The sequence below is a fragment of the Acipenser ruthenus genome, chromosome 8 (assembly GCF_902713425.1).
Source record: "Acipenser ruthenus chromosome 8, fAciRut3.2 maternal haplotype, whole genome shotgun sequence".
Lineage (NCBI taxonomy): Eukaryota > Metazoa > Chordata > Actinopteri > Acipenseriformes > Acipenseridae > Acipenser > Acipenser ruthenus.
The window spans coordinates 5,287,750-5,313,168 of record NC_081196.1 but is presented as its reverse complement, the minus strand read 5'-3'; the positions used below and the strand labels follow the sequence as shown (position 1 = coordinate 5,313,168).

Genomic DNA, 25,419 nt, shown 5'->3' with positions numbered 1-25,419 from the left:
TGTTTCTATGTCACAGTCACAAAAGCTGCATGCATTACGCAGGATAACGAACCTGCGATTCAGCAGCTCCCCTGATGGGTAAATTGCATTCATAATTTTAAAGTGACTTTCTTTCACCTTAGGATATATTAGACAGGAGCGATAGAAAGTAACAGCTTTTACCCAAATCACAGGTTCAACACCTCGGCACACTGAAGATTGGCATATTACATATAATTCTTTCACAGAATCACATTTTTAAGGATTGTTATTTTAGGAAGCTGAAAACAGAACCGATAATATTTTTGCCTTACAATAGTAGAATCAAAAGCAATTTCACTGTTTGGGTAAAAGGTTAAACATTCGGCACGGTTCAACAGTGGGCTCCTGTCAATGCAGACAGATAATGTACTAATGTTCCTCTCCATCCTAGAGACCAGCCTACTGCCTTCATTTCACAAGGGTGTGATTGAGTTTTGGGGGCATCTGCAGCAACAGGGTGGCGCTACTGGATGTTATCCCCAAAAACAGGATTTCTGCAATGTTGGGGCTATTTTAATGATCTAAATAGAGATAAATCTAAGTAGCTGTTTGTTTCTCGTTGTGTAGCAAAAACAGATCTTCATGGAACTCGTCATACTTGTAGGGATTGAGGTGAACCATGGAATGCAATTTGTTTGAAGCACTTTTTATTATTAGTAGTAGTAGTCGTAGTAGTTGTATTATTATTATTATTATTATTATTATTATTATTATTAATTATATGTGGATTAGATATGTAATGTATGCTGCTTTTTACAAACAATACTCTGCAGTGCAGCTTAGGAGGGTCTATAAGTATGGATTTCTTTTCATAAATATGAATAAATAAATCCCTAATCAACCATGCACCTCATCAACTGCAGAAGCAACTCATGAAAGCACAAGCCTGCAGCACAACAGTGTGCTACATGATTTGTCAGATGCTTTATTCCCAGTTGCAATACCACAAATGAGCCATCTTTAGCTCATTTAGACACATTGTATATATATAGGTATCTGTCTGTCAAAGGCTAAAGAAAAACCTTTCGTTTCACAGTGGAACATTCAGCCCCAGTGCAATTTGATATGGTGGATGTCCATTGTAAACAGGACTGAAACTGCGTCCCACAGATGAAGACCAGTATTCTACCACATGGCATTCACACTGACACAGTTTACTGAACACTTACATAATCCAGAAGACATGGTAAGCTCTGCAAAACCAGGCCGTACCATTGTTAGCAAGGTGTAACAAACCCATTGTGAAAGCTTCCTGAAATCAGAGCAGAATCTTACTGTGCCTTACTGTTGTTCACATACAGTATAACTACAGCTGTGCCACTGGGAGGACATGCACATGTAAACATGGAGCACAGGGACTGCAGTAAGAGAAAATTAGAATGAACATGTCTTGATAAATTCATTACAAGGCACAGGCAGGCCAAGGCTGAGGAAAGCCAGCAGCCTCATACAGTCCCAGCGTGGAGATCTGTACAGCGTAGGAGGATATAGAGAGAAGCGTGGGATTAGGGAGCTTCCTGTTCATTTAAAGATACATTATATAAGGTATCTGCCTGCCTAGTGCCATGATCCACTGTTTGTAAACGTTCTCTAGTCACTACGAATTGTGCCCGTCTCCTACAAATCTGGGCTGCATCATTTTATTTTAAAAGACCATTTAAATACACTGTCATTTTTCTTTTAATTGTATTATCTTTTAAGTTTGTTTACTGATGTTGAAAGAGTGGTATGTATATGGCATGTAATAATACTTATACACAAATGCTGGCAACAACCTTATTTTGCTAAATATAAGATGCACTGTTTTACAAATACTGTTGTACCTTCAACCCCAATCCCAGCCAGTTTAAGCCCCATGGTAGCCCAACAAAACACTCTACTATACAACCAAACAATCATCAGACTGTACATCTATGAGTCAATTGATTAGTATCAAGTGGGTAACAACACTGCAGTTGAAATGACAGACCTCGCAGATGAATAGGGTTAAAATGACAGACCTCGCAGATAAATAGGGTTAAAATGGCCTTTTTTTTTTAGTCCTCCAGATTTCTTTTTTTCTTAAAAGAAAAAAGCAGGTGAATGATGTGTGCTGATACAGTACCTATTAAAAAAGCAATGGACTTTCATGTACCCTCATTTTTGTAATTCTGAGCCATGGGGTACTAAATAATATCCAGAGAGCACTGAAATATTTATTATAACCAGAACAGAGTCAGTCCTCCTGACAGCTCAGAGTTGTGATACTGGTATGGGTAAGCTCGCTCTCAGCAAAAAAATATTTTATCCATTTAAAAAAATTAATTAGAATCTTTTGTTTAGACAATAACAATCCAAAAGGCCTAAAATATCTGGCATCACACTAAGACGTGTTAATTTTAAAACACACACAATAATACATTTTCGGTCTCCAGTGCGGTAGATTGCATTAACAGCTTTCAATATCTCAGAGTTATTTTTATCCCTTTCACCTCTTTAAAACAGAACACCAAGAACAGAAATAGAATTTCCATCACCACTGATACTACATTAAAGAACTCTGTTCCATTCATATTGCTGATGAGGAAATGAGAACTGCCAGCAGTATTGTGTTGACACTAACAGGTAGAGAACTGTATGTCAAACTGTGCTGTTCAAATTAATATCAAGGTACAAACATACATATTCCCAACAACCTTACATACAGTATATATCTCCTGGCAGTGTCAAAAAACAGAAGGTTAACATGACCTGAATCCACAGCATGTTTTTATTGTAACAAATGTGCATTTACAGTTTCATTAAAAAAAGGCAAGAAAATAAGGCAAGAAGCCCTTAATAGCTCAAAAAATATGTCACTGTGAACTGTTCTCGTGCAATGCACATACCAAGTTTAATCTCAACAGGATGAGCCGTTCTGAAGATTGATTAGAAAATGTAATTGTGTCATACGGTAGTATCTACCGTAAGCCTCAAGCTTCATCCCTCATGTGTAATAATTCTACAGACCCTTCTTCACTTATTATTTTCATGCTGTGAGATTCAAGTCATTAACATTAACTGACATCTCTGCTGGAGGTCTGAGAGTGGTGTATATAAGCTGAGATTCATTATGCTATTGTATCAGCTTGGTCTGGTGCCTCCAGGGCAGGGTTCAGGCACAGTGGCAGTGTAAAGGGATGTTCAGTACAGCAAAACTGTGGGAGGACTGCAGTCTCCAGTGCAAACCAGAACACATCACAACCACTTAATCCATCCATTACCAATTGATAAGATGATAAAGATGATCAGATCAATCTAAATTACATTTCAATGTAATTCAAAGAAAGCCTCGAGAAATATGTTAGAAGTGCCCATATACTGTTCTTCTAACCTAATTTCATCTCCCATGCTTCAGGGATTTACCTAAGCCTCTCTGTTAAAGAAATATTGATCCTGTAACAACAGGGAGTAGTTAAAAAGCTGCATTGTGAGAAGCAGCTTTCAGGAAAAAATAAATAAATGATATATACTATATGTCAGTTAATCATAACACGCTTACTTCAGTGGAAAATTCTAAAGATATAATTGCTTCCAATGTATTTTACTCCAAGCCAAAGTTATGCCTTGTATGATAAGTACAAAGGTACCTCTGGGATAAAAAAAAATGTTCAAGAGTCCTCTGTTGGTTGTCAGTATTGACCCTCCTGTTTGTGTGCCACACTGAAGTGCAGTGCAGGAATCTGTGTTTGCTGGTATTTGTGCTTGGAATGGACCGGGCTCACTGCTGCTGGCTGAGTATGTAAAAATAAAGACTTTTGTCCTTGTCACTGTCAATCAGATCATCAATGAGCAGGTTTGTCCAAACCCCTATGCAGCAAAACCTGTTTGCTACACTGCAAGCACTGTCTAAGAGGTCTAAAGATCAGGGCATTGTTGCTCGAAGGAAAGGGGATGGGAGGGTTGTGAACCCTCCTCACTAATCCTTCTATTAGAAGGAGATCCACAGCACAGTAAAACACATGAATATGGATGCATCATTTTATTTTAAAATATGTTTTAGCAACAAGCATTTAAATGTATTAACTGAAGTTGAAACAGTATGTAGCATGTAATAATACTTTTTCATTTTCAAAATGTTGGCAATGACTCTACCTTAATATGCAGAATATAAGACCCACTCTTTTACAAATATTGTTGAATCTTCACCAACTGTGTAGTATATTTGTTGAAGTGGTGTATTCTGGGACTTGTAGTCACTGCATGCAATGCTACTTAGCAATCTACAGAAAGAATGACAAGGCAGCAGTACCAACCTTGTGGGTTTGGGACTAGATGGGGCACAACATAACCAATTAGCCAGATTCTTTTTTAGTTACTTTTTATTTTGTGCCCTATGTTTCTAATTTCATCTCCAATCCAATGACATGTGTGTTCCCAAACCCTCCTCTTTTAATGATCTCAGGGTGTTTCCTGAGCTCTGAACCGCCACACTCTGGATTGAGAATGCCATCCTGTGTAATATTATCAATGCAGGGCTGATGCAGAAAGTGTACGGGACACTGGAGATTCAGACATTTCCCCTTGTAAAGCAATTTTTTTCCAACACGGACATTTATCATAATATCTTACGAGCACAAATAGAAATATATATATAGAAAGGTGAGATGAGTGGATAATTGATCATAAACGTTCTGCTAATCAGCAGCACCACCACCACCACCCAAAACAATGAATAAAGTAATTGTAATATTTAAAGGGGAATAAGGATGAACTTGGCATAGACCCCCTGTAACAGAGATGACAAAGCAATACAGTGGATCCCAAAGCCCTAAAAACTGCAGAATTGTCTGCCAACTACAATTATTATTATTAATACTGTAATCTGTGAGCCAGAGAAGACACAGAACAGATCATTTTGGTGGAATAGTGGATATGAAAATTTCACATTGCAACCATTTTACCTTACTCTAACAGACTACTTACTGGGCTTTTTTTTTTTCTTTAAAAAAAACAAAAAAAAACTTTATACTCCAAATTGTAATTATCCCTTGAAGTAACAAAACTATTACAAAAAACAAGTAAATGGTTTAATTTGGGGGATTTTGTCAGAAACAAAGTGTGAATTATAATTTGAAAATAGCACCCCTTGAGAAAATGATTACTTGCAAAGTACTTCAAGCATGTGTATGTAAATGCACAGTATGCAAAATGTTGCATAGCCTGCTCTATAAGCACTGTAGTTCATTACCCAAGTACAGCTAAAAACAATGTATTTGTCTCAGTTCTGCCCACAGCATCTGTTTACACAAAATCCTAAATTATTTAAAAATAAAATATACAAAGATTGACTAAATACAAAACATGTTACAGATGAAGCACTGTGAACCTTTTAATAAATACAATTAGAATATGCAATCGTGTGAAATAAACAAAGGCAAACAAAACATAAATCAGGAAAACTTTAAACACGAAATAATGGCATTATAAAACTCCTTGAATATGTGCCAATACCCATTACATCACAATAAGATTAGGGAGGAAATTAAACATAAAGCACTGATGGATTCTTACAGTTTGTAATATTGAAATGTTAAAGTATATGAGTCCAGTATAAGCCATCATTTAAAACGTAAATCAACCTGAATGAAGTACTGTCCATGATATGAATTCCAACACTAGTAATTGCTGTCCCTGTGTCTAGATCTCTCCCCCCCTCGCATGAGGTTTGCATTGCACCCACAACCTACTGTAAGCATGCATTAATGAAAATATTAAAGCAACACACAGTAGCCATGATCACATTCATATGAGTAATTGCCTACCTTGCATCCAAACATCAACGATAAAGTGTTGTTGGTGCATGCAACTTTGCAGTGGCAGAGCATGGGTGAGAAGCAGTGTGGATTTTTGACAATAGGGGACATTCCCTCAGCACTGCAATCAGGGCTGCTGCTTCAGGCAAAGAAACAAGTAGCTTTGTGCAGCACATGGAGCGCGGTCACACACTGCTGAAGAGCTAGCTTACTCCTTGCTGATCTGAAACACTATGCTTAAATCTCAAGCAGAGCACCATGATGCGATCACCTCTCTCTCTCTCTCTCTCTCTCTCTCTCTCTCTCTCTCTCTCTCTCTCTCTCTCTCTCTCTCTCCTATTTTTTATTTTAAAAAATATATAATGCACAGATTTGGAGGATTGGGGATTCTCCTTTCCAAGTGAAATACATTCCACTAACAGAAAAAAATAAAATGATAATACAGAAAAGCCAGGTGTGGCTGAATTAGCATCTAAAAGGATCCAAACGCCTACTCAGTACATTTACATTGTCTACTGTAATGGGCTGTATCTCTCCAAATGCTGCAGCTCTCCCTTTGTGGCATACAGCAGCAAATTGTACTGTAGCATTTGAGGAAAACCCGCTTATCTCACGGAACAGAATTCTCACTTTATAAATATGTATTTCAAGATGGGTTTCTTTAAAAAAAAAAAATAATAAGGAAAACAAATCTATCCCAATGTATTGGAGGAGGAATCCTGACCTTTAGGTTATACTTAATAAAAAACACTGGGTATTATTAAGCAAACCGTACTCAGGGCTAAAAAAAAAAAAAAAAAAAAAAAAAATACCCAGTGTATCTCTTATAACAACACTGCAACATTTTTCAATCAGACTCACAGCTCTCTTTAAACCCGATGGATTTCCGTGCCTGCTGAATTAACACATTTAGACGATATTGTCGCCTGTGTGCTGGAGGAAATCGCGCCACTCATTATCCAGGGCAGGGGATATTGTCAGCATGGTGACAGTTACCTAAATTAAAGAAGATACAGCTGAAGACGTTAGAATGAGAGTGGCTTGATCAGAATTCCGGAATTATCGGAATGTCTAATTATGTTCTACAACATTTAAGGTGATGTAGGAGGTAAGAGCATACAGGAATGCACTGGAACTACCATTGTCATATTACTAAAGGAAATGATTGAGCTGCCAGTTACATTACAATACAATGCAATGCAGTCTGTTACCTAAGACATATTGCAGACAGCTACCAATACTCTTGGGGAACTGAGCTGTTTTGAGCAGTATTATTGTCAGTGGCAAGTATTCAGTGGTAGTGAACACGGTAGCTCTGATGAGTGGGGGTTTCTTTAAAACAAGAATCAATTGATTTAGTAATACTTTATTACGTAATAGTGTTGTGGGTGATAAACACAGGGCATCCTATTAACCCCAGCTAATTAAAACCAAGTGAATTCCCTTTTCCACTGTTTTTTTGGCATCATCAAGGAGAAACTTGCAGTATAACAGTGCTTTGAACCGGTTGTCAGCCAATCCACACATATTATTATTATTATTTATTTCTTAGCAGACCCCCTTATCCAGGGCAACTTACAATTGTTACAAGATATCACATTATTTTTACATACAATTACCCATTTATACAGTTGGGTTTTTACTGGAGCAATCTAGGTAAAGTACCTTGCTCAAGGGTACAGCAGCAGTGTCCCCACCTGGGACTGAACCCTGTCAGGAGTCCAGAGCCCTAACCACTCCTCCACACTGCTGCCCAGCTGGCCCTTGGCTTGCTGCTTGGTAACTGTAAATGTCATTTAAAGTGGGAAGGAATGTTCTCTGCGCAGTTTTAAGGGAAAAGGCTAAAATACTGCACGACTAGGAAGAGTTAACATAAACATCCAGAATGTTAAGCTCTAAGATATGTCGCAAATCACCTTTCGACGTGGATAATAACAATACTAATATACTACGGCAATCGAAGGTTAACAATAACCATGACAGGGGAAGTCATTTTAGAAACAATGTCAGACCAGCACAGCTCTTATTATTAGTTATCCAGCAAATGCCACCAATCTGGGATTATTTTACAAGGTGATGCCACTTCTTGTAGCTCTGTTAATACAGCTTGGTCAATATACTGCTGTTGTACCTGGATTCAGTGTTTGGGTTATTACAATATTTTCAAACATAATGCAAATTATATTTTAAATGTTTGTTTCTTTTTCATACTACTATATATATATATATATATATATATATATATATACATACTGTGTATCTGTTTTGTTAGTTCACCTAATAATTGTATTATTGTTTACTAGAACTTTTTTAATGTTGGAATCAACTGGTTTAAGATTTTGTATGTCCTAGTTTCTACAAATGCAATTAAGAATCAGAGCTGAGAACATCCTATGTATTTAATAATTATACACAGTTATCTGAACAGCTACAGTTATAGAAGTTAGAGCAAGCCACCCACACAATCTGCAACACGTCTGCTTGGAAAACGAGGCACACTGGTTCTTGAAGCATGCTGCAGAGAGAAACCTGTTAATATAATCACTTGTCACACCTAAGGGATTCCTTCCATCTTTTCTGAATACAGCACTGTGTCTTTCAGAACAAGTAAGGCCACAGAAGTGGCATTTTAATTTTAATTATTATTATTTTTTGTCCATATTAAGCTCTCTTTCAATTTACGATATTGAACAAATAACACCAGGGCTGTGAGTTACAACCTTTTGGTCTCTTAACTGCTTGAGTGCGACGGTGTGAATAGCAATGTTGCATTGTTCTATTGTATATGCGTTTTAATAAGCACACAATATTAAATTATTGATATAATGTAAGAGAACTGGTGTCGTGATAACATAATGTTTAAAGCTCCCCTGTGACCTCAATATAGCTCTCAGAAATGTGTCTAACCTCAAAGTGCACATGATACACCAGAATGTATCAACCTGTCCCTGTGCAACACCTCCCAAGTGGATGCAGAAAATAACACAATTGTAGCATTGCTAACTGAGGTTTTTTTACATCCACTGGGGGCAGACTTCACCACGAGAAAAAAAATACGTTTTCTAAGGGTTGCAGTGTGTCCAGATTACGTTCCCTCCTGCAACAATGCTGGTTTTCTGTTCCCAGAATATGCCGCTCATTCCAATCACAGCGCTAGCATTGTTGCAGGAGGGAGCATGAACTGGACACACAGCGATGTTTAGAAGAAGAGCTACCTCTCCTGGCGAACGTTCCCGAGTAAAAGTTGAAAAAAGTCATTCCCTAGTTTATTTACCTATGATGTGTGAATCAAAACATATATAAAAACTATTGGGAACTTGTTTTAAAAAAGAAAACTGCAATACAGATTGCCTGCTAACACTGCAGGGAGTTCTGTAACACTTCAATATAGAGTTAAAGTACTGCTGTATTTAGATCTGTAATCTGCTAAAAAAAAATAATAATAATAATCTAACAAATGAACAGTAATTACTTTAAAAAGTAAATTACGCCAATTTTGTTTTAATGTGAGATAATGCCTTGCAAGATGAATGAAAAGTATTAATGCTGTAGAACAAAGGATCATGTTACAAACTCATCTCAACTGTAACACATTTGTTGGCAAGTTGAAGTAAATTGTGAAGTAAACCGTGGAAATAAACTGTGGAATCTCTTGGGACCCTGAAGAAATCTATTTCCAGCAGCGTGTCGTCCTTGTGATAATATAGGAGCCTGTCACAAACAAAGAAAAAAATAAACCTGCCTGCCTCTGCCTTTAAGACTACTCCAAAATGTAGGAGGCACCAGTGTTAATACATCTATGCCATAGCATTCTCCTCTGAACACAGCATCATCCTCTGAACTCCTCCTTTCACATAGACAGACTTTTTCCACCATTCTCAAACACTAAACAGAGGAGTCAAGAGCAATACTGTCAACATTCTCACACCATCTCGTTCATGTTTCTAGGAACAGGTAGAATACATCAAAAGAATCTAATGAAGGCTGATCGACCTGTTTTAAAGCAAATACATTTACGGGGGTGGGGGATGGGGTGGATTGTATAAACATAGCAGGAAACTACTCAGAACAATAATTGAATAGATCCTTCCTTTAACTGTCATTAAGTGAATGATGCTTTAACTACACATCCCCTGCATTGTCAGTAACATTTCAGCCAGCAGATGGTATGCAGGGACTGGAATACAGTACAGGAAAGGACATGTTTTTAGTTGTTGTGAAAGATCTGGCTCTTCAGCTGGCCAGTCTGTTAAAAGATGCATTTTAAAATCACATTTAAAGAAAAAAAAAAAGAACAAACTATGCAAAATGTTTCAGAGATTATATTCCTTTAAAATACAACGTATTGCATGCAATTATTGCATTGTGGGAAGCGTCATTAAATTGTGTTAAGGTGATTCAGTGTTAGTAATTTAAAGGGTAACTCTCCTGAAATGCTTTGACCTTCCTGGTTTAACATAGAGTCAGTTCAATCAAAATGATTGTAAACATCATACAAAGGCAATGCAAAAAAAAAATATTAAAAACATCATTTGAAACGAGTTTGCTTCCTGATCATCCTGCTGGTCTGTAATACAGGGGCTTCGTGAACGCCATGATGTTAACATCGTGCTCGAGCAGGGGCTGATTAAATGTTGCCATGACACTGTAGCAGCTGGCCTCCCTTAGAACCCCGTGTTTAATATACAAAGACACTTAGCACTCCCACACTCTCACATTTTATTTTATTTCCTTAATAATCATTTCCATGTCTGAGTGATATTTCTACATACACAGTCCTCCAACAAGTATAAGGCCATTTAACTACACATTAATAAACATCTACCCTGAATTGATAATTAACCACTCTAACCATTGTACCTAGCAATCTGTCCCACCTATGCAGTGGTAGCCTAGATAGTATTCATTGACGACCAATGCAGGGGCATTTGTTCTTTATGTATACCCCCAAAACTGACTGTCATGACAAATTGCAATTCTTGTTCCTGATATCAAGGAACTGACTGCAAAAAGTGCAGTGTTGAAGGGCTACGGGTTATTGATTGCACTCTGGTGTACCAGCTGTACTTACTTACACATATTCAAGTGCTTTATGAAGGCCACAGGGACGCTTTAAATGTTTGAGTCTCCAAGATGTGATGACTGAAATCAGAAAATAAATGATATACATAACGTGAATCTGAACAAGATTAGTTAAGATAACAGTAGTGTTTCATATCTGTTTCACTGCTCTTTAATTTGTGACCCAAACCAGATCTGAACCAGACCTCCAGCGGCAAGACGCATTTGAACAAAATCTTATTCCACAAAGGGTCACACTCTGCATAGGACTACTCTGATACCCACGCACAAATCAAGTTCCACACAAAGATTAAACTGAACTATTAAATCCACATTATTAAAAATATAGCATCGGATGTTAAATAGACTGGAGATTAATGTAATGACAAGACAGCAGAACCCGCTTGTTATCTCTTGTTGTTTAATGGGCCATGCTCTCCATCACCTGTTGAATGCACTTCATTTTCAATCACATTTTCCAATTAGGAGCTGTTGTTAAAGTAAAATAAAAAAAAAATTAAAAATACAGTAATAACAATAATAATCTCATATAAATAAACACTCTGCAGAGCATACACAGATAATACACCCAGGGAATTATTTTTTGTTCATTCTGACAAAAAAAAAAAAAAAAATTAAAAACAAGTGGACTAATCCTGAATAAATAACTGTTTTTCTTCCCCCAGTTGTTTTATAAAATAACAATGCATTTCACAACATGCAACAACGAGTTTGCATAACAAAAAATGTGGTTCTTACTGTGTGTGGATTGCATGACACCACAAGCAACTTGAGCATACCTGTGATTAGTACTGCTGCGATCTGTGAGTGGGTCGGATCTCGGCTGCTAAGCTTCTGGATAGAGTGCTGCTCACTCAGCATCAGGAGATGTAGCTCTCCTGAAATCTGAAACACTCCTCGAGCTCGAGTTCCTTTAGATGCAATTCAAGCGCACGAGACCCGAGTGATAACGTTAAGCACCACTCTAAAACTACTATTCCAGTAGCTCTGTCACATCGAGGGGTGAAGTTGGTTTATGTTTACAGACGAAACACAGCCTGTAGAAACTACAGGATTTTGAAATCCAATGATGTACCTCCAGTTGGTTTCGGTACCCACTCACTGACCCCTTATCATTGCTTAGTTCCAATGTTCATTTCTAATATGTAAACTTAATACTGAAAGTATGCTATATAGAGAATCCCCCTACTCCACGTTGCCCAGTGCTCTCTGTGCCTCAAGTGGACTATCACTCGCCTGTCCCACAGTTTCAACAGTGCAGAGGTTTTAATAGCACAGTGAAAACAGGAAGGTGGGCCAGTAAGGTAAAAAAAAAAAGAAACCTTCTGCAGCATTAACGCTGAAAAAAAGGGTCTGTAATACACATAATTTTGTTTTCGTGGCCCACGTGCAGTAAAGGTTGTCAATTCAAGTATTGATACAAATCCCTAACACAATCATGTCCCTTACCTGTTTTGTTCCATTCCAGTCTCACATGCAGTAAAAGCAAGACATTAAGGCCCTGTCCAGCCCTGTCCACACTACATACCCGATCGCGAGAACCATACTAAAAACGTTTTAATTAATCCAGCTCAAAGCGTCCACACTAAAGTACCGTTTCTTATTATACTGTAAGTGTTCAGTGGCTAATCATTACTAGTTGTTTATTTAGCAGATGCCTTTATCCAAGGCGACTTACAGAGACTAGGGTGTGTGAACTATGCATCAGCTGCAGAGTCACTTACAACAACGTCTCACCCGCAAGGAGGTTAAGTGACTTGCTCAAGGTCACACAGGGAGTGAGCCAGGATTTGAACCGGGGACATTTTTAGACGCATTATGAATTATTTATTTATTTATACCAGATCCTCAATGTTAACATTCTGTTTATTTGCTTTGAATGGACTGTAGAAAAGAACATCACAGTTATTACTCACAGTTATTAAAACAGAGAGTTCCCTGAAGAACCAGGTGTCTACCATCCAAGTATAAAATACTGTGAGCGGAAAAAAGGAACAACATGCAGAACTGTTCTAACAAATGGAAAAAAATACAATCAGTATCTATATCCTTATGACACAAAACCAGAGGTGACAATATTAGAATTGTTCAGCAGTACTTCAATTTAGCCAGTGATGCACCGCAATGACATTTGTAAACCTCACTGGACTTCTTGTAATTTACTGCATTTTTTTTGCTGTTTAACTTTTTATCAGTGGCAAAGGGTGCAAAGCCACCCGAGCTGATCCACTGAACTAGACCCCTGGGATCCTTTTTACACATGATTAAATCAGTAGCCGATCGCCTTTAGTTTAATGCTATGCATCTTTTCTATCTTCTTTCAATGTCGCTTAGAAGACGTGTCATTCATACACTGTGATAGAAACGAGCCCAAGCTGGTGCTGGCAAGGCGAGTCGATTGCTGAGAGATGGGTCAATCAGGATCAGTAAGGCAGGTGAAAAAATTATATTCCTGTTTTTTTCCCCTCAATTTGAATGCCCTTTCGAATGTCGCCTACCAGCTGCAACCCACTTACTGATCAGATGGACTGAAGATCAACAAGGTTTTCAATCAAGGTGAAAGTAAAAGAGTAAATAAATGACTATTTGATTGTGTTTTTTGTTTTGTTTTTTTATATCTATAATTAACTTTCCATTATGAACACAACACTGGTTCACCAATGGCCTTGGTTATTAGGCACATAGCTATCAACCACCAGAATATGTACACAACTGGAAATTGGCTTATTGTCCACAAAAACTCATCTGAACATTGTATGTCAGATGCAATTTATTTTACTCAGGGTGGAAAAAGCGCATATAAATCTATGCAGCTAAAGCTTTAACAAACAAATAAAGAATCTGTGGATTAACAGTGGGTATTGATTTTTTTTTTTTACAAAGTTAAATTCTAAAGGACTTTAATTGGAAGAAAAAGTTAATTAATTGCTCCTTACTTAGCAGCTGCTTATCTCTTTACAAAATATGTTTGTTTGTTTTTTTTCTCCCTCATTTTATTTAATGTATACCGGTAATGCCGTCAGCAGAAATTGACTTCTCTGAAAAGCCTCAGCTTATATATTAGCAATGGATTAAGCATTAACCCCTTAAAATAAGTGTGTAACTAACAATGACACCACTACAGGAATTTCCCAGTACTGAATTCTTTCTCAACGTTTAATAATATCCACAAAACTGAATGCGTAGTGCCAGTGCACATACCGGTCATTTGACACACAGGTGTGAATCGCTAAGTGCTCTCCAGACACATACTGTAGGGCTGTATGCTATACTGCAAAAGGCTGTTCACAAATTCACAGCCGTTGCAAGGAGTGCTGTACAATATATTCCAGTTCTGGGTTAAATATAGAAAAGAAACAGACCTGCATCAGATAAAGCTACCATGCAGTACAGGGTCTGTATGCAGGCTCCTTCGTGGAGGGATCAAAGCCGCTTCTGCCTCCCTGGGACAGAAATACTTTTGCCAAAGCATCAGCTTTACTACTGATCTTGCTCCTGACTGTTGCTGGAATCCTAAGCATGAGGCACGATGCCGTGGGAGGTTGAAGCATTGTGCAAAAAATAGGAACAATCTCCACAAAGATGGGGATGCTTTACAAAAGGTGGCCTTTCAGAAATAGATCGACAGATTTAGTTCAGCCTTGCTCTGGCTCTCTGCAACTGCAGAATGTAATTATACAGAAAACCTGATAAGCATCATAAATCAGCATGCTGGCAGTGTCCATTAAGCTTTTTATTTTAATGGACACCACTAATTGAACCCACATTTACCTGGTGTGTGGATCATTCTGGTGTGTACCACACAGGGTCTATTCAATTGGGTTAAAAACAGCAGTGGAATTTAGATTCCCTGTCATTTAAATCATTATGAAGGGCCCCCTGCAGAATGTCATAGATATGAATTGACAAAGCAGATAATATGCACAGGATGCAATAATGATCTATTATTATTACCACAATGTAGACATACCGCTGTTTAGATCAACTGAATGTGCATTTTCTAACAAGGTCAGTATTGTCATCCCACTGTATTTTTTTTAGGTCATACCAGTGGTACTTAAGATCTGCCACTGTTGACAGTATTGCATCTGCATAAATGTGTTAATCCGGAGCTCAGGCACTGACACACTACACTATATACCTTACTATTTAGCTTAACAATATCCACTCAATCACTTGCTTAAAGGGAAACTTTGGATGGGTATAAAATATGTTAATTACCTTTACCCTGTTTTTGGTCATGTTGTATGGGCATCTCATTTACATCCACTAGAGGCAAGATTAATGGTTACACCTGGTGTACCAGATGTACTTGGTGGTTAGAAATAAAAAGAGAAGCTGTGGTCACACAGTGGTTATACATCTGTACTTGTTGTCACCATAGAAGTTGTGTTTTGAGTGTTTTGAGTGTTTTTTTTTTTTTTACAGTGTCTGCATGAGATCAGTTAACAGTAGAAATTTTTTCTGTTGAGTCAGCAGTTAGAATCTCTCAGAAAGATGTAGGACACCCTACAGCAGTGTTGGCAAGGGTTTTATTTTTGTCATTCAAACAATAGCATACTCTTTTTTTAAATACCCCTGTTCTTCACCTCTTTCTTCCTCACCACTGTCTCCCTCCACCTCCACTGCACTTGATTTTGGGGCAAAAGGAAGAGAGAAGCGTCTTGCAGAGCTTGATTTGTAGAATGAAAATCGTGAGGGGAAAATAAATGCGGGGCATTGAATCCAATAAAAACACACAAGGCAGCTGAAATGCTGGCATATGAAATTTAAAACGAAATACCCCCCCCCCCCCCCCCCCCCCCAGTAGGCGCATTAAGAAGTGTTACAGAATTTGTAAAACTAGCACTTTTCTGTTTTGTCCTTTAAAAAAAAAAAGTTAACTGAATACTGGGGTATATGATTTTAAAATATGGCCCGAGTGTAATCATTTTTCAGTGACTTATAAAACAGCTACAAATAGTTCTGCACACAGTTCCTGGAAAGTAATTGGAAGGCACTGTGGCTTCATTTACAAATTCAGCTAACAAAGGTCAAGTAAGGAAAATGTCTCAGAAGCTCAGTGTTTACCCTAGAGAGGAATATTTTTTAAAAAAGCATGTCAAATTATAGTCATCTTGGTGGATTATTTATCAATCCCTGTGGAACATTTTTCAGCCATTTACGCTTTTTCTTTAAGTAAGAATCTGCCTACAGCACAAAATCTGATTTGAAAAAGTATCTGAACTTTCAAAAAGAAAGACCATTCATAATGTATGCATTTTTTAAAATTCAAGTTGTACTTCAAAAACATTCCCAATTAGGAACTGTCTGTCGACTGCATTTGTTGTCATTATTAAAATTGCTGTTGTGAAAATGACAAGCATTTACACTTGAAAGCAGCGCTTCAAACAAAAAAGCTTCAGCGAAAAGCTCAAACGAAACCCAACAAAACAGTCTTCTTGTAGGAATCTAGTTTTCCTCTGACAAAATCATGACACGTGGGCTTTAACAAATCTCCATATGTTCAATTTTCTTTGTGTAACTCGTGGCATGTTTTTTGCCAGTATAAGTTTAGCACTCTACGTCAGCTAGTTAAGCCACTGCATGTCTGGATGTACCCCAAGCAAAGTGACTTTATGCCAGGCGTTTGCTTTATTCTTCACCTACCCAGTATCTATGTTACATTCTTCTCTTTTATGTTCTGAAAAGTTGGTAAAAGCCAGCTTCTGTTTATTCCAGTGTGACATCCTCAGGCGGTCTGCCTACTTAGGGTTAAGATGCACCACAAAAGAAAAGATGTATACATTACCTCATGCTCTCTCTATAGCAAAGCTGTTACAGTGGGTCTATATATTTGAAGAACAGCTATACTACAAACAAACAAGAGTGAGATTGAACACGCAACCCGAACTCTTTCTCTCTCCCCCTACATATAGGGATATCGACGGCACAGGACACAGTAACATGAGATGAGATACTATAATAACGTCTACATTCTTAGGAAAAAAAGAACAGGAAGAAATAGGGCAAGGCAACTCAATTATAGACAATGTAGACAGGCATAATGGAATAAGTGGAGCTGGATAAAAAGAATCACATCAAACAGCCTTTCAAGTCATGGCATTATGGGCTTCTGATCGGTGCTAATCTCCTTTCTTTCCCAAATCAAGTCACTGAGAGCCCCATTATTTGACATCGTTACACCAGCCCCTGATCTCTAAAATCTAGCTGAGTAACTGCTGGTGCCAGAGCAAGCCAGACATAAAACTCATTCCAGAGACAACATGGCAAAATCCCACATGCACACAGTGCTCCCTTTAACTGTTACCGTTAGTTAATGGTTTGGCCACGTTGACAGTAAATGATGTACTGTACTATAGAAAAGCCATTCACTAACCTACTGCTTCCAATAGTCCACATATTTTTATGTGTAAAGGCTGGTTCATATCCAGCAAAAAATGTAACTTTCCAATGGGTCGCCAGTCACACCATTGAAGTATGAACCTCTGACACTTTCAGGATGTTGCACGTGCAAGTGTTTTTCCCCAGAAGAAACCACTTTACAGATTTTTTTTTTTTTAATAAATTGCATTTTACTGATTTATAAGGTAAATTGCAAAAATAAATGCATACTTTAAAATATATGTTGAATAGAATGGCAATCTCTTTTTTTCTTTTGTAAATGCTTCATAAGGAAAACATCAATGCATTGCTAACAAAATAAACATGTGTTTTGATCTTTCCTCTTTCCTTGTAGGACCTGTTTCAGTATAAATCGTGGGTCCCAATGGGTTAATACAAAAACTAGAGGAAAGTATCTCAAGCTAACGTGTCATCTTTCAGGCAGCTGTGTTTGCCATATAAAGCAATAAACTAACTGAGGTCCGGCTCTCTAAAATAACAGCACAAGACCTCAGTATATCCCTGCGTCTTAAAGGATTGCTCCTTTGTGATTCATTGCATGTGTTCTTACCTTAGTGTGCATTATCTTGCTTATATGTTTTTCTTCTTCGTTTGTTCCATGTATTTTTTATTTCTTTTTCGCTAAATTGAGATTATTTTCTGTGGCTGCTTTTATAATTCATACTCTTTCTCTGTCTCTCTCTCTCTATCTCTCTCTCTCTCTCTCTCTCTCTCTCTCTCTCTCTCTCTCTCTCTAATGCCTGCCAGGAAGCTTTCCAGATATAGGACAGCTGTAAATGTCTTCCCCCCTGCTGCACTATCCTATACGGCATACTTGCACACTGCAGAAACTACACATCCAAGAGATGGAACTAAAAGTGCAGGTTAGAGCATCAGTGGAGAAGGAATTTACAGCTTCTGCGAACCTGTGCAACATACAAGCTTTAGGAAGAGGAACGCTATGAATTAGAGAATATCTGGGGTGGGACTGAACCCGAATCTGTAATCATATTCATAACAAATGAGGATTTTTTAAGCACATTATTTCAAAGCCATTCAAGCTAGGTTATAAACAGATTTAAAGACAGACGTTCTGTACTATGACCTCAGGTCTGTATTAGGCGAGGGACAGATTAAGCCTGTGTGTGTGTGTGTGATCCCGCATCCAGAGTGTGTGTGTTGTAACGGAGTGCCCAAATAAATCCCATTCATTTATATGAGCTCAAACCCGGGCGCCTTTAAACTACTAACACGACTAAGCAAACTAAACGAAATGCATCAAGACACACAGATAATTAAAAAGGCCAAGCCATTATCCCCATGCTTTATGAAAGGTTTGTAACACACAGGTGGCTTTAGCATCATCATTATTATTACTTTATTTAGCAGACGCCTTTATCCAAGGCGACTTACAGAGAGACTAGGGTGTGTGAACTATGCATCAGCTGCAGAATCACTTACAACTACGTCTCACCCGAAAGACGGAGCACAAGGAGGTTAAGTGACTTGCTCAGTGTCACACAATGAATCAGTGGCTGAGGTGGGATTTGAACCGGGGACCTCCTGATTACAAGCCCTTTTCTTTAACCACTGGACCACACAGCCTCCTTAATCACAATACCATCATAATAACCTGGCATCACCAGATATCTCAGCATTACAAATCTTACATCAGTTTAATGCAGCTCCAATGCACTTTTAATGAGGTCATACTGCAATAATGAAATGGAATAAACTACCACTCCCAAGAGGTAAGTGTTGTTAAGCCCAATCTAGTTCCTGAATGCTGGGTTGTAAATGAGCAATGCACAGTGTGTTCAATTTCATCCACATAGTGTTCTGGTTATTAGGTGACATGCAGTAAATTAAAAGAACCAGGGTTGTTTACTTTAGCTTAAAATGCAATCTAACTTGCTCAAAGTCTTGTTGACATTCCCAAATGGCTAATGTTTTAAAAGACGTGAAATAATGGCATCTTAATGATTCATTACCAATTCCTTTACCATTTTAACACCAACACGATATTAATAAAGCAAACAGTACCACACTGGGTGATTTTTACTGAACCATGCGTGTGTCTTGTAGTAAAAAATAAAACAGTTCTAAAGGGGGCCTCAGTATTAGTCAGTCCTAGCATGTGGACAGAATAAAAGACTCTATTAACAATGGCTACCATATAAGGTAACCGTGGAAAACAAATGGTTAAACTGACACCTTTCTACTGTGATGTGCGTTGGGATTAATTGAGCTGGCAACAATGGTAGTAGCAGAAACTGTAGTTTTGTCTGTCTACAATGAAGCTGCCATTAACATTTCAACAAACAATTTCAATTTATGACTCACTTACACTTTTTGTAAAAATACAAAAATAGTGTGTTTTTTTAAAGCAAGGTCAGCTATTAATTGCATTTCACTGCAGTACAGTTGCTAACAGATCATTCAGAGCAGGTTATTTACAGCAAAACTGAACTAAGATTTAGAATAAAGTACATTCTGTATAAGCACCATCTTTAAAAAAAATTCTAACATGAAACATATTCAATTTGTCTTGAATTCTTTCAGGTTTTACAAATGTTACCACTTTGAAAACACACAGATACTATTCTATAAGAATATAGGTATGTTGCTTATTTTGGGCTAAGGGTGACACCTTTTAATGTGTAAACTCCCCAGTTTAGTTTTCATTGATTAATTATTTCCTGAATCTATAACTAGCATTGATCTGCTGAGAATGCTAAGTTGCCAATTTTCATGTTCACATAACTTTATATACCATATGAAATGACATGTGCTGCTCGAAAAATAAATGTGGAGTACAGTTTGGATCTGCTGCTATTCAGAGAATTAAACTATGTTATTAACATACATCCCCTGCTAAAGCTTAACATTCAAAATGAGAGCCTTCAGATGATGATGTTGATTGCTATGACAAATATGAACAGTATGTACAGAATACTAAAGAATAAGAATTAGTAAGTTCCATAACATTTTGAGCGATTATCCAAATATTTGCAAAACCGTAAGTGAGCTATACAGATGGATAGATGTGCAGACAGACACCCCTGTATCCCCAGAATCTGATATTCTTGTGCTAAATCATCTTAATACCAAGCTTCATGACAATTGGATAAGCAATTCCCCAAATACCTGTATATGAAAAGTGTGGCATGCAGCGTGTGCTCGTCTATCAGGCCATCTGAATGTTACAGCACAACTGTCACATGCTCTGGGATTAATAACGTATGTTAATTAATGTTCATACCAAGTTTCGAGACAATTGGATAAGCGGTTTTGACACACAGTATATGGAGAAATCTGTGACATGTGACTCCCATACAGTATGTAGGGGTACATGACTGTCTCCACTAGATCCCCTTTGGCAGGGGGTTTCCTCCCCAGCGGGGGATCAGAAGGGCACTCCTTTCGTCATGTGATTTAACTTGCCTCTGAATGTTTAACAGCCAGTGCGGTCAATTATGTGTTGAAGGTATTATTGCTCAATTCAAATATTAGAAAGTAAAAACACATGGACGCATCTGCAACAAAAGATGAAATAATGAATGAATGAATTGTCCATTACAAAACAATTAAAAAGGCTTTCTGAAGTTTTAAATCAGTTTTATCAATGTAGGTACATAGTTACATTTCTGTGTCACTGTTAACAGCACAGGGGTCTGTGTTTGGTAAATGTATCAGCCCTTAAGATATTTGCATGTCTCGTTAAACACATTCACTCAGTTGCTGATCATCTAGGCTAATTTCTCAAGGTCACTGTTTTTTTTTTTATTTAAGTCATTTTAAACAACAGTGCCTTCCAACCCATGGTATGACTTTGGATAAGACTGCTCAACTCAACTGTGAATGACTCAAGCTATTCCATTTGCCTTTCCAAGCCACAGGATAAATTAGCAAATCAGCAGTCCACATCATTTTCAACCCCACATAGTATTTAGGGAGGCTGTGTGGTGCAGTGGTTAAAGAAAAGGGCTTGTAACCAGGAGGTCCCCGGTTCAAATCCCACCTCCGCCACCTACTCATTGTGTAACCCTGAGCAAGTCACTTAACCTCCTTGTGCTCCGTCTTTCGGGTGAGACGTAGTTGTAAGTGACTCTGCAGCTGATGCATAGTTCACACACACCCTAGTCTCTGTAAGTCGCCTTGGATAAAGGCGTCTGCTAAATAAACAAATAATAATAATAATTTATTAGACAGCATATAGACAATATTTAGTGTGTAAATGATTAAAAAATAACCACTGCTTATTTATTACTGCTCCTGCAACATTGCAGTCCTGGAGGGCAGCCGAATTAAAATTCGGTGCATTATGAAGTTCTGGATACAGTTTGAAAATATGCACACTGAAATATTAGTATAGGGAGACAAAAGATGTATACATGAGCACCATGCCTGTCAGGAAGCATGCAAGAAATAAAGTCAACTCAATTTAGGATACAAAAATATCTACTTGAAATTTCACAAAAAGACAAACCCTAAATCTGACTCATGATTTACTGGCATATAGTTTGATTTGCCAGAGAGAAATGTCAAGGACTGGGACTACTGAGCATCTGCTGACTGCATTGTATTTAGAAACTTGACTTTGTATGGCTGAATAGCTGTTTTTATTAGTGAATGAGTAAGTCTGGAACTGTAAGGAAGAACACATAAGAAAACCCTGGTAAAATGATTTCCTGTTTCAATGTGAATGACAGTTCAGATGTTTTCACCCACCTGAAATGTTCTCAATCCTCCGCTCCACTTACATTCACAAATCAGCTCAAATAGGGTAAAAACGATGAGAGCCACCCACCATCTTCATCACCACAGCCAAACCAAAAGCTCTGTCTTTCTAAACACTGTTAACTGTGAGTCGTCTAACCACAGAAAGAAAATGCCACTGGAACTATAGAGAAAATGTTTGTCTTGCACAGAATGAGAGGGTTACAAATTAGGATTACTTAAGATTAATGAAATCCCTTTAAAAAAGCTCCAGAGACCATACAGAACTAACTAGGTATGCAGAACAAGGCATTAGTGACATACTTGAATTGGGTATAAACAGCAATTTTATCTTGTAACTGCATGCGTTTGACACCTAATCAAATGCCTGTGGGCTGCACAAAGAACAACTGTGCATGCCCTTTTAAAATTGTGATGATGAAGTTCACACATTAGCAACAGTTTATTCTTTTCTCTGAATATTTATAATCTCCATTAATACGTGTTTTAAGTATTTCAAACCGCTTGTTTGTTAGCAACTTCACAACTGGTCACCCTATTGTTGAGTTGAAAACGTGTTGTGTTCTTTCTTCATTGGTCCCCATCTTTCGGGTGAGACGTAGTTGTAAGTGACTCTGCAACTGATGCATAGTTCAAAAACTCTAGTCTTGTATCTTGTAAAGCGCTTTGTGATGGTATTCCACTATGAAAGGCGCTATATAAAAATAAAAAGATTATCTAAAACATGCCCTCTCACCACAAATGAAACCAGACAGCACAATTGCCTTTAAAGTTACACAAAGTTACACATCACTTGTTTCAAAACTTTGCGAATATGCATTACTAGAATACAGTATATACTGTATTATAGACACTCACCAGGGCTCCACATAAGGGGCCTACTGTCGTAATTCCCGACTAAAAAACAGCCATTTACGACCTCCCAAAAATATTGAGGATTTGTTTTAGAGCCGTGGAAAAACAAATACGATCCCTGCCGCTTTAACAGCAGTACAGAAATGAATGAAAGCGTTCTTGTTGAGCAGATTTCTGAAGTTCTGCACAGTTCACACAACAGGGCTGCAAAACATGCGCTTTTTCACCGCCAGAAGTTTCTATTGGTGCTGCGGTGCACACACTTAATGGTTACAATTCATTCCCTCAGTCTCTCTCACGCGGTAAACAAATCTTACTTTCGCAGAGGCCAAAATAAGATGAAGCAGGCAGTTCGCACTTTGTAAAAAATGCCACAAAGAAAATTTCGACTTGTATTTTAAGTTGCAATGTTGAAGAACCTGAAGGTGCTAACCTGGAATTAAAAAAAAAAAAAAATAATAATGTAAACGTGTCATACAAAACAGCACGGTTTTCTTGTTGCATTGATAAACAGTGCAGGGTATGGTTGACTGTATCGCAGTGTTGTTGGAAAGTTTAAACAAATTACAGTATATTGTGTCATATATTGCATGTGTATTTTTCAGAGTAAATGGTATACAGGTATATCATTAGAAACTTTAATTTTATCTGTGGAAGAGTCTAAAGAAATGCAGATTTTGCCAGTACACAACCATGCATGATAATAAAGTAATGGTATTGTTACACTACTAGTCTATACCACACACTCCATTAAAAAAAAAAAAAAAAAAAAAAAAGATTTTAGTTCCTGCCTTGTAATAACTGTAATGGACTATATCTTTTATCTTTGAGAAGGGAAACCTGAAAACATATGTGATTTTTTTTTTTTTCATGAAAATCCCTATAGGGCTATACAAATTATACTGATATTTTCTGTTTTAGTGCAATGTTTTATATTGCAAAATCACCACACAATTGCAAAATAAACAAAAACTAAATACATTTTGTTATAATGCATGATTAGTATGTTACACAACAGTGTACAATATATCTGTTTATAGTAATTTAAGGTAGAGAATAAAAACAGTGTGTAAAGCCCTTTGAGGATTCTATACCAGTAGAGACTAAAGTTTATTCAAAGGATTAGTCTACAAAAGACTACAAAAATATAAAAACCAGGGCAAACCCTGACTTATTTTATTATCACAAAACAGTACTGCTGCAGTTTGTGGGAAATTTAAAATTACTCCTGCTGAATAAATTCTGGGAGTGATTACTGCTGACAGAATTTTTTTTTTTTATCTGGAGCACTGACTCACCCCACCTCTGCAAACTTAAGCCCCTCTCCAAACCTGATGACTGCCAACAAGAAATACAAGAAAACTCTGAAGTTGCTGCCAATTTATCAGAAAGAGAGACCTTGTGTGAAAAGCTTTGAACAGTTTCACTTTGATGTAAATAGCTGTCTCACCTGACTGAATTCTTACAGAAAAGTGACCCTCATTCTCTACTGTCGTATTCACCACTGTTCGCTGTAGTTTGTCAGGGCACTCCTGTTTTGCCATGTGCTTCCACTTTGCACTTACATCCGATTCCGTAAGATATGATCCCCTCTATTAACCAACGGGTAACTGGCATGTGTCCTTTACACATGCTGCTACCACCTGAACGGTATTGATGGAAACACATGTTATTAGGGGTCTAAAACAGTAAATTCAGCTCTTATCAGGACAGCATGGATTCCGTTGCAGATTTCTGCAGATTGAACTGCCCAGTTTAATAATGTTAAATAAAAGAAAACAAGAAAGCAAAGGATTCATATAATCACTGTACCAAAGCTGAAACAAAGTGTGTGTGTGGGAGATTAAAACATTACAGCAACTGCTCTATCATGCCCCCTCAATCCACAGTGCATATACAGCTATGGCCAAACGTTTTGCATCACCCTATAGATGTTGATTTCCACATAGCTAACAAAAAACTGAAATCTAACGTGAAATACTGTACTACTATTATGGCTTCCGTTAGACTTTTGCAATCTCATTTTGTAGTTTCTATGATTATATGATGTTAAACAAAATATCTAAATGATGTTCATATAGTTATTGTTTTTTAATTGTGTCTCAATCCTAAAATGATATGTGATGCTAAACTTTTGGTTATAGCTGTACAACTACTGTTATCACTTTTTGTAACATACTTCTTTGCTGCATAGAGAGAGAGAGAGAGAGAGAGAGAGAGAGAGAGAGAGAGAGAGAGGGGACAAAAACACAGCTATGAATACATTAAAATCATAATACTATAAAATAATTAAAGAGGAGTTCAACCCCGTATAATCACAATGAATGTCTTAATGAATACAGAACATGGGTTTTCCATCACAGATGCACTACAACATGACATCAAATCACTGCCTATCTCAATCCACACAGTCACCTTTCATTACTTAAACGCTCCTAAACAAGCCTGCTATTGAAAGCAATTACAGAAGAAGTGTGCGCTTTGGTATCTACTGAAAAAAAGACATTGTGCCATGAATAAGCGTTCTTTTTCAGCAGTGCCTTTCGGTCTAAATCTAAAATAT

At 37.6% G+C, this 25,419-nt stretch overlaps 1 protein-coding gene across 26 annotated transcripts in view; it reads right to left on the bottom strand.

Annotated features, from left to right (window-relative positions):
• Window positions 1-25,419, bottom strand: part of LOC117406103 (disks large homolog 2) — a 243,615-nt gene that overhangs the window by 168,476 nt on the left and 49,720 nt on the right. For 2 of the 26 annotated variants that reach the window (XM_059028247.1, XM_059028256.1), the window contains exon 1: window positions 5,805-5,921. The exons of 23 other annotated variants lie outside the window; for them this stretch is intronic. In XM_059028247.1, coding sequence (XP_058884230.1) covers window positions 5,805-5,906 — 102 coding nt within the window. In that variant the 5' untranslated portion in view covers window positions 5,907-5,921. Of the gene's footprint in view, window positions 1-5,804; window positions 5,922-17,832; window positions 17,954-25,419 lie in introns of those variants that run through there. One more of the 26 variants, XM_059028254.1, reaches the window with a different exon arrangement.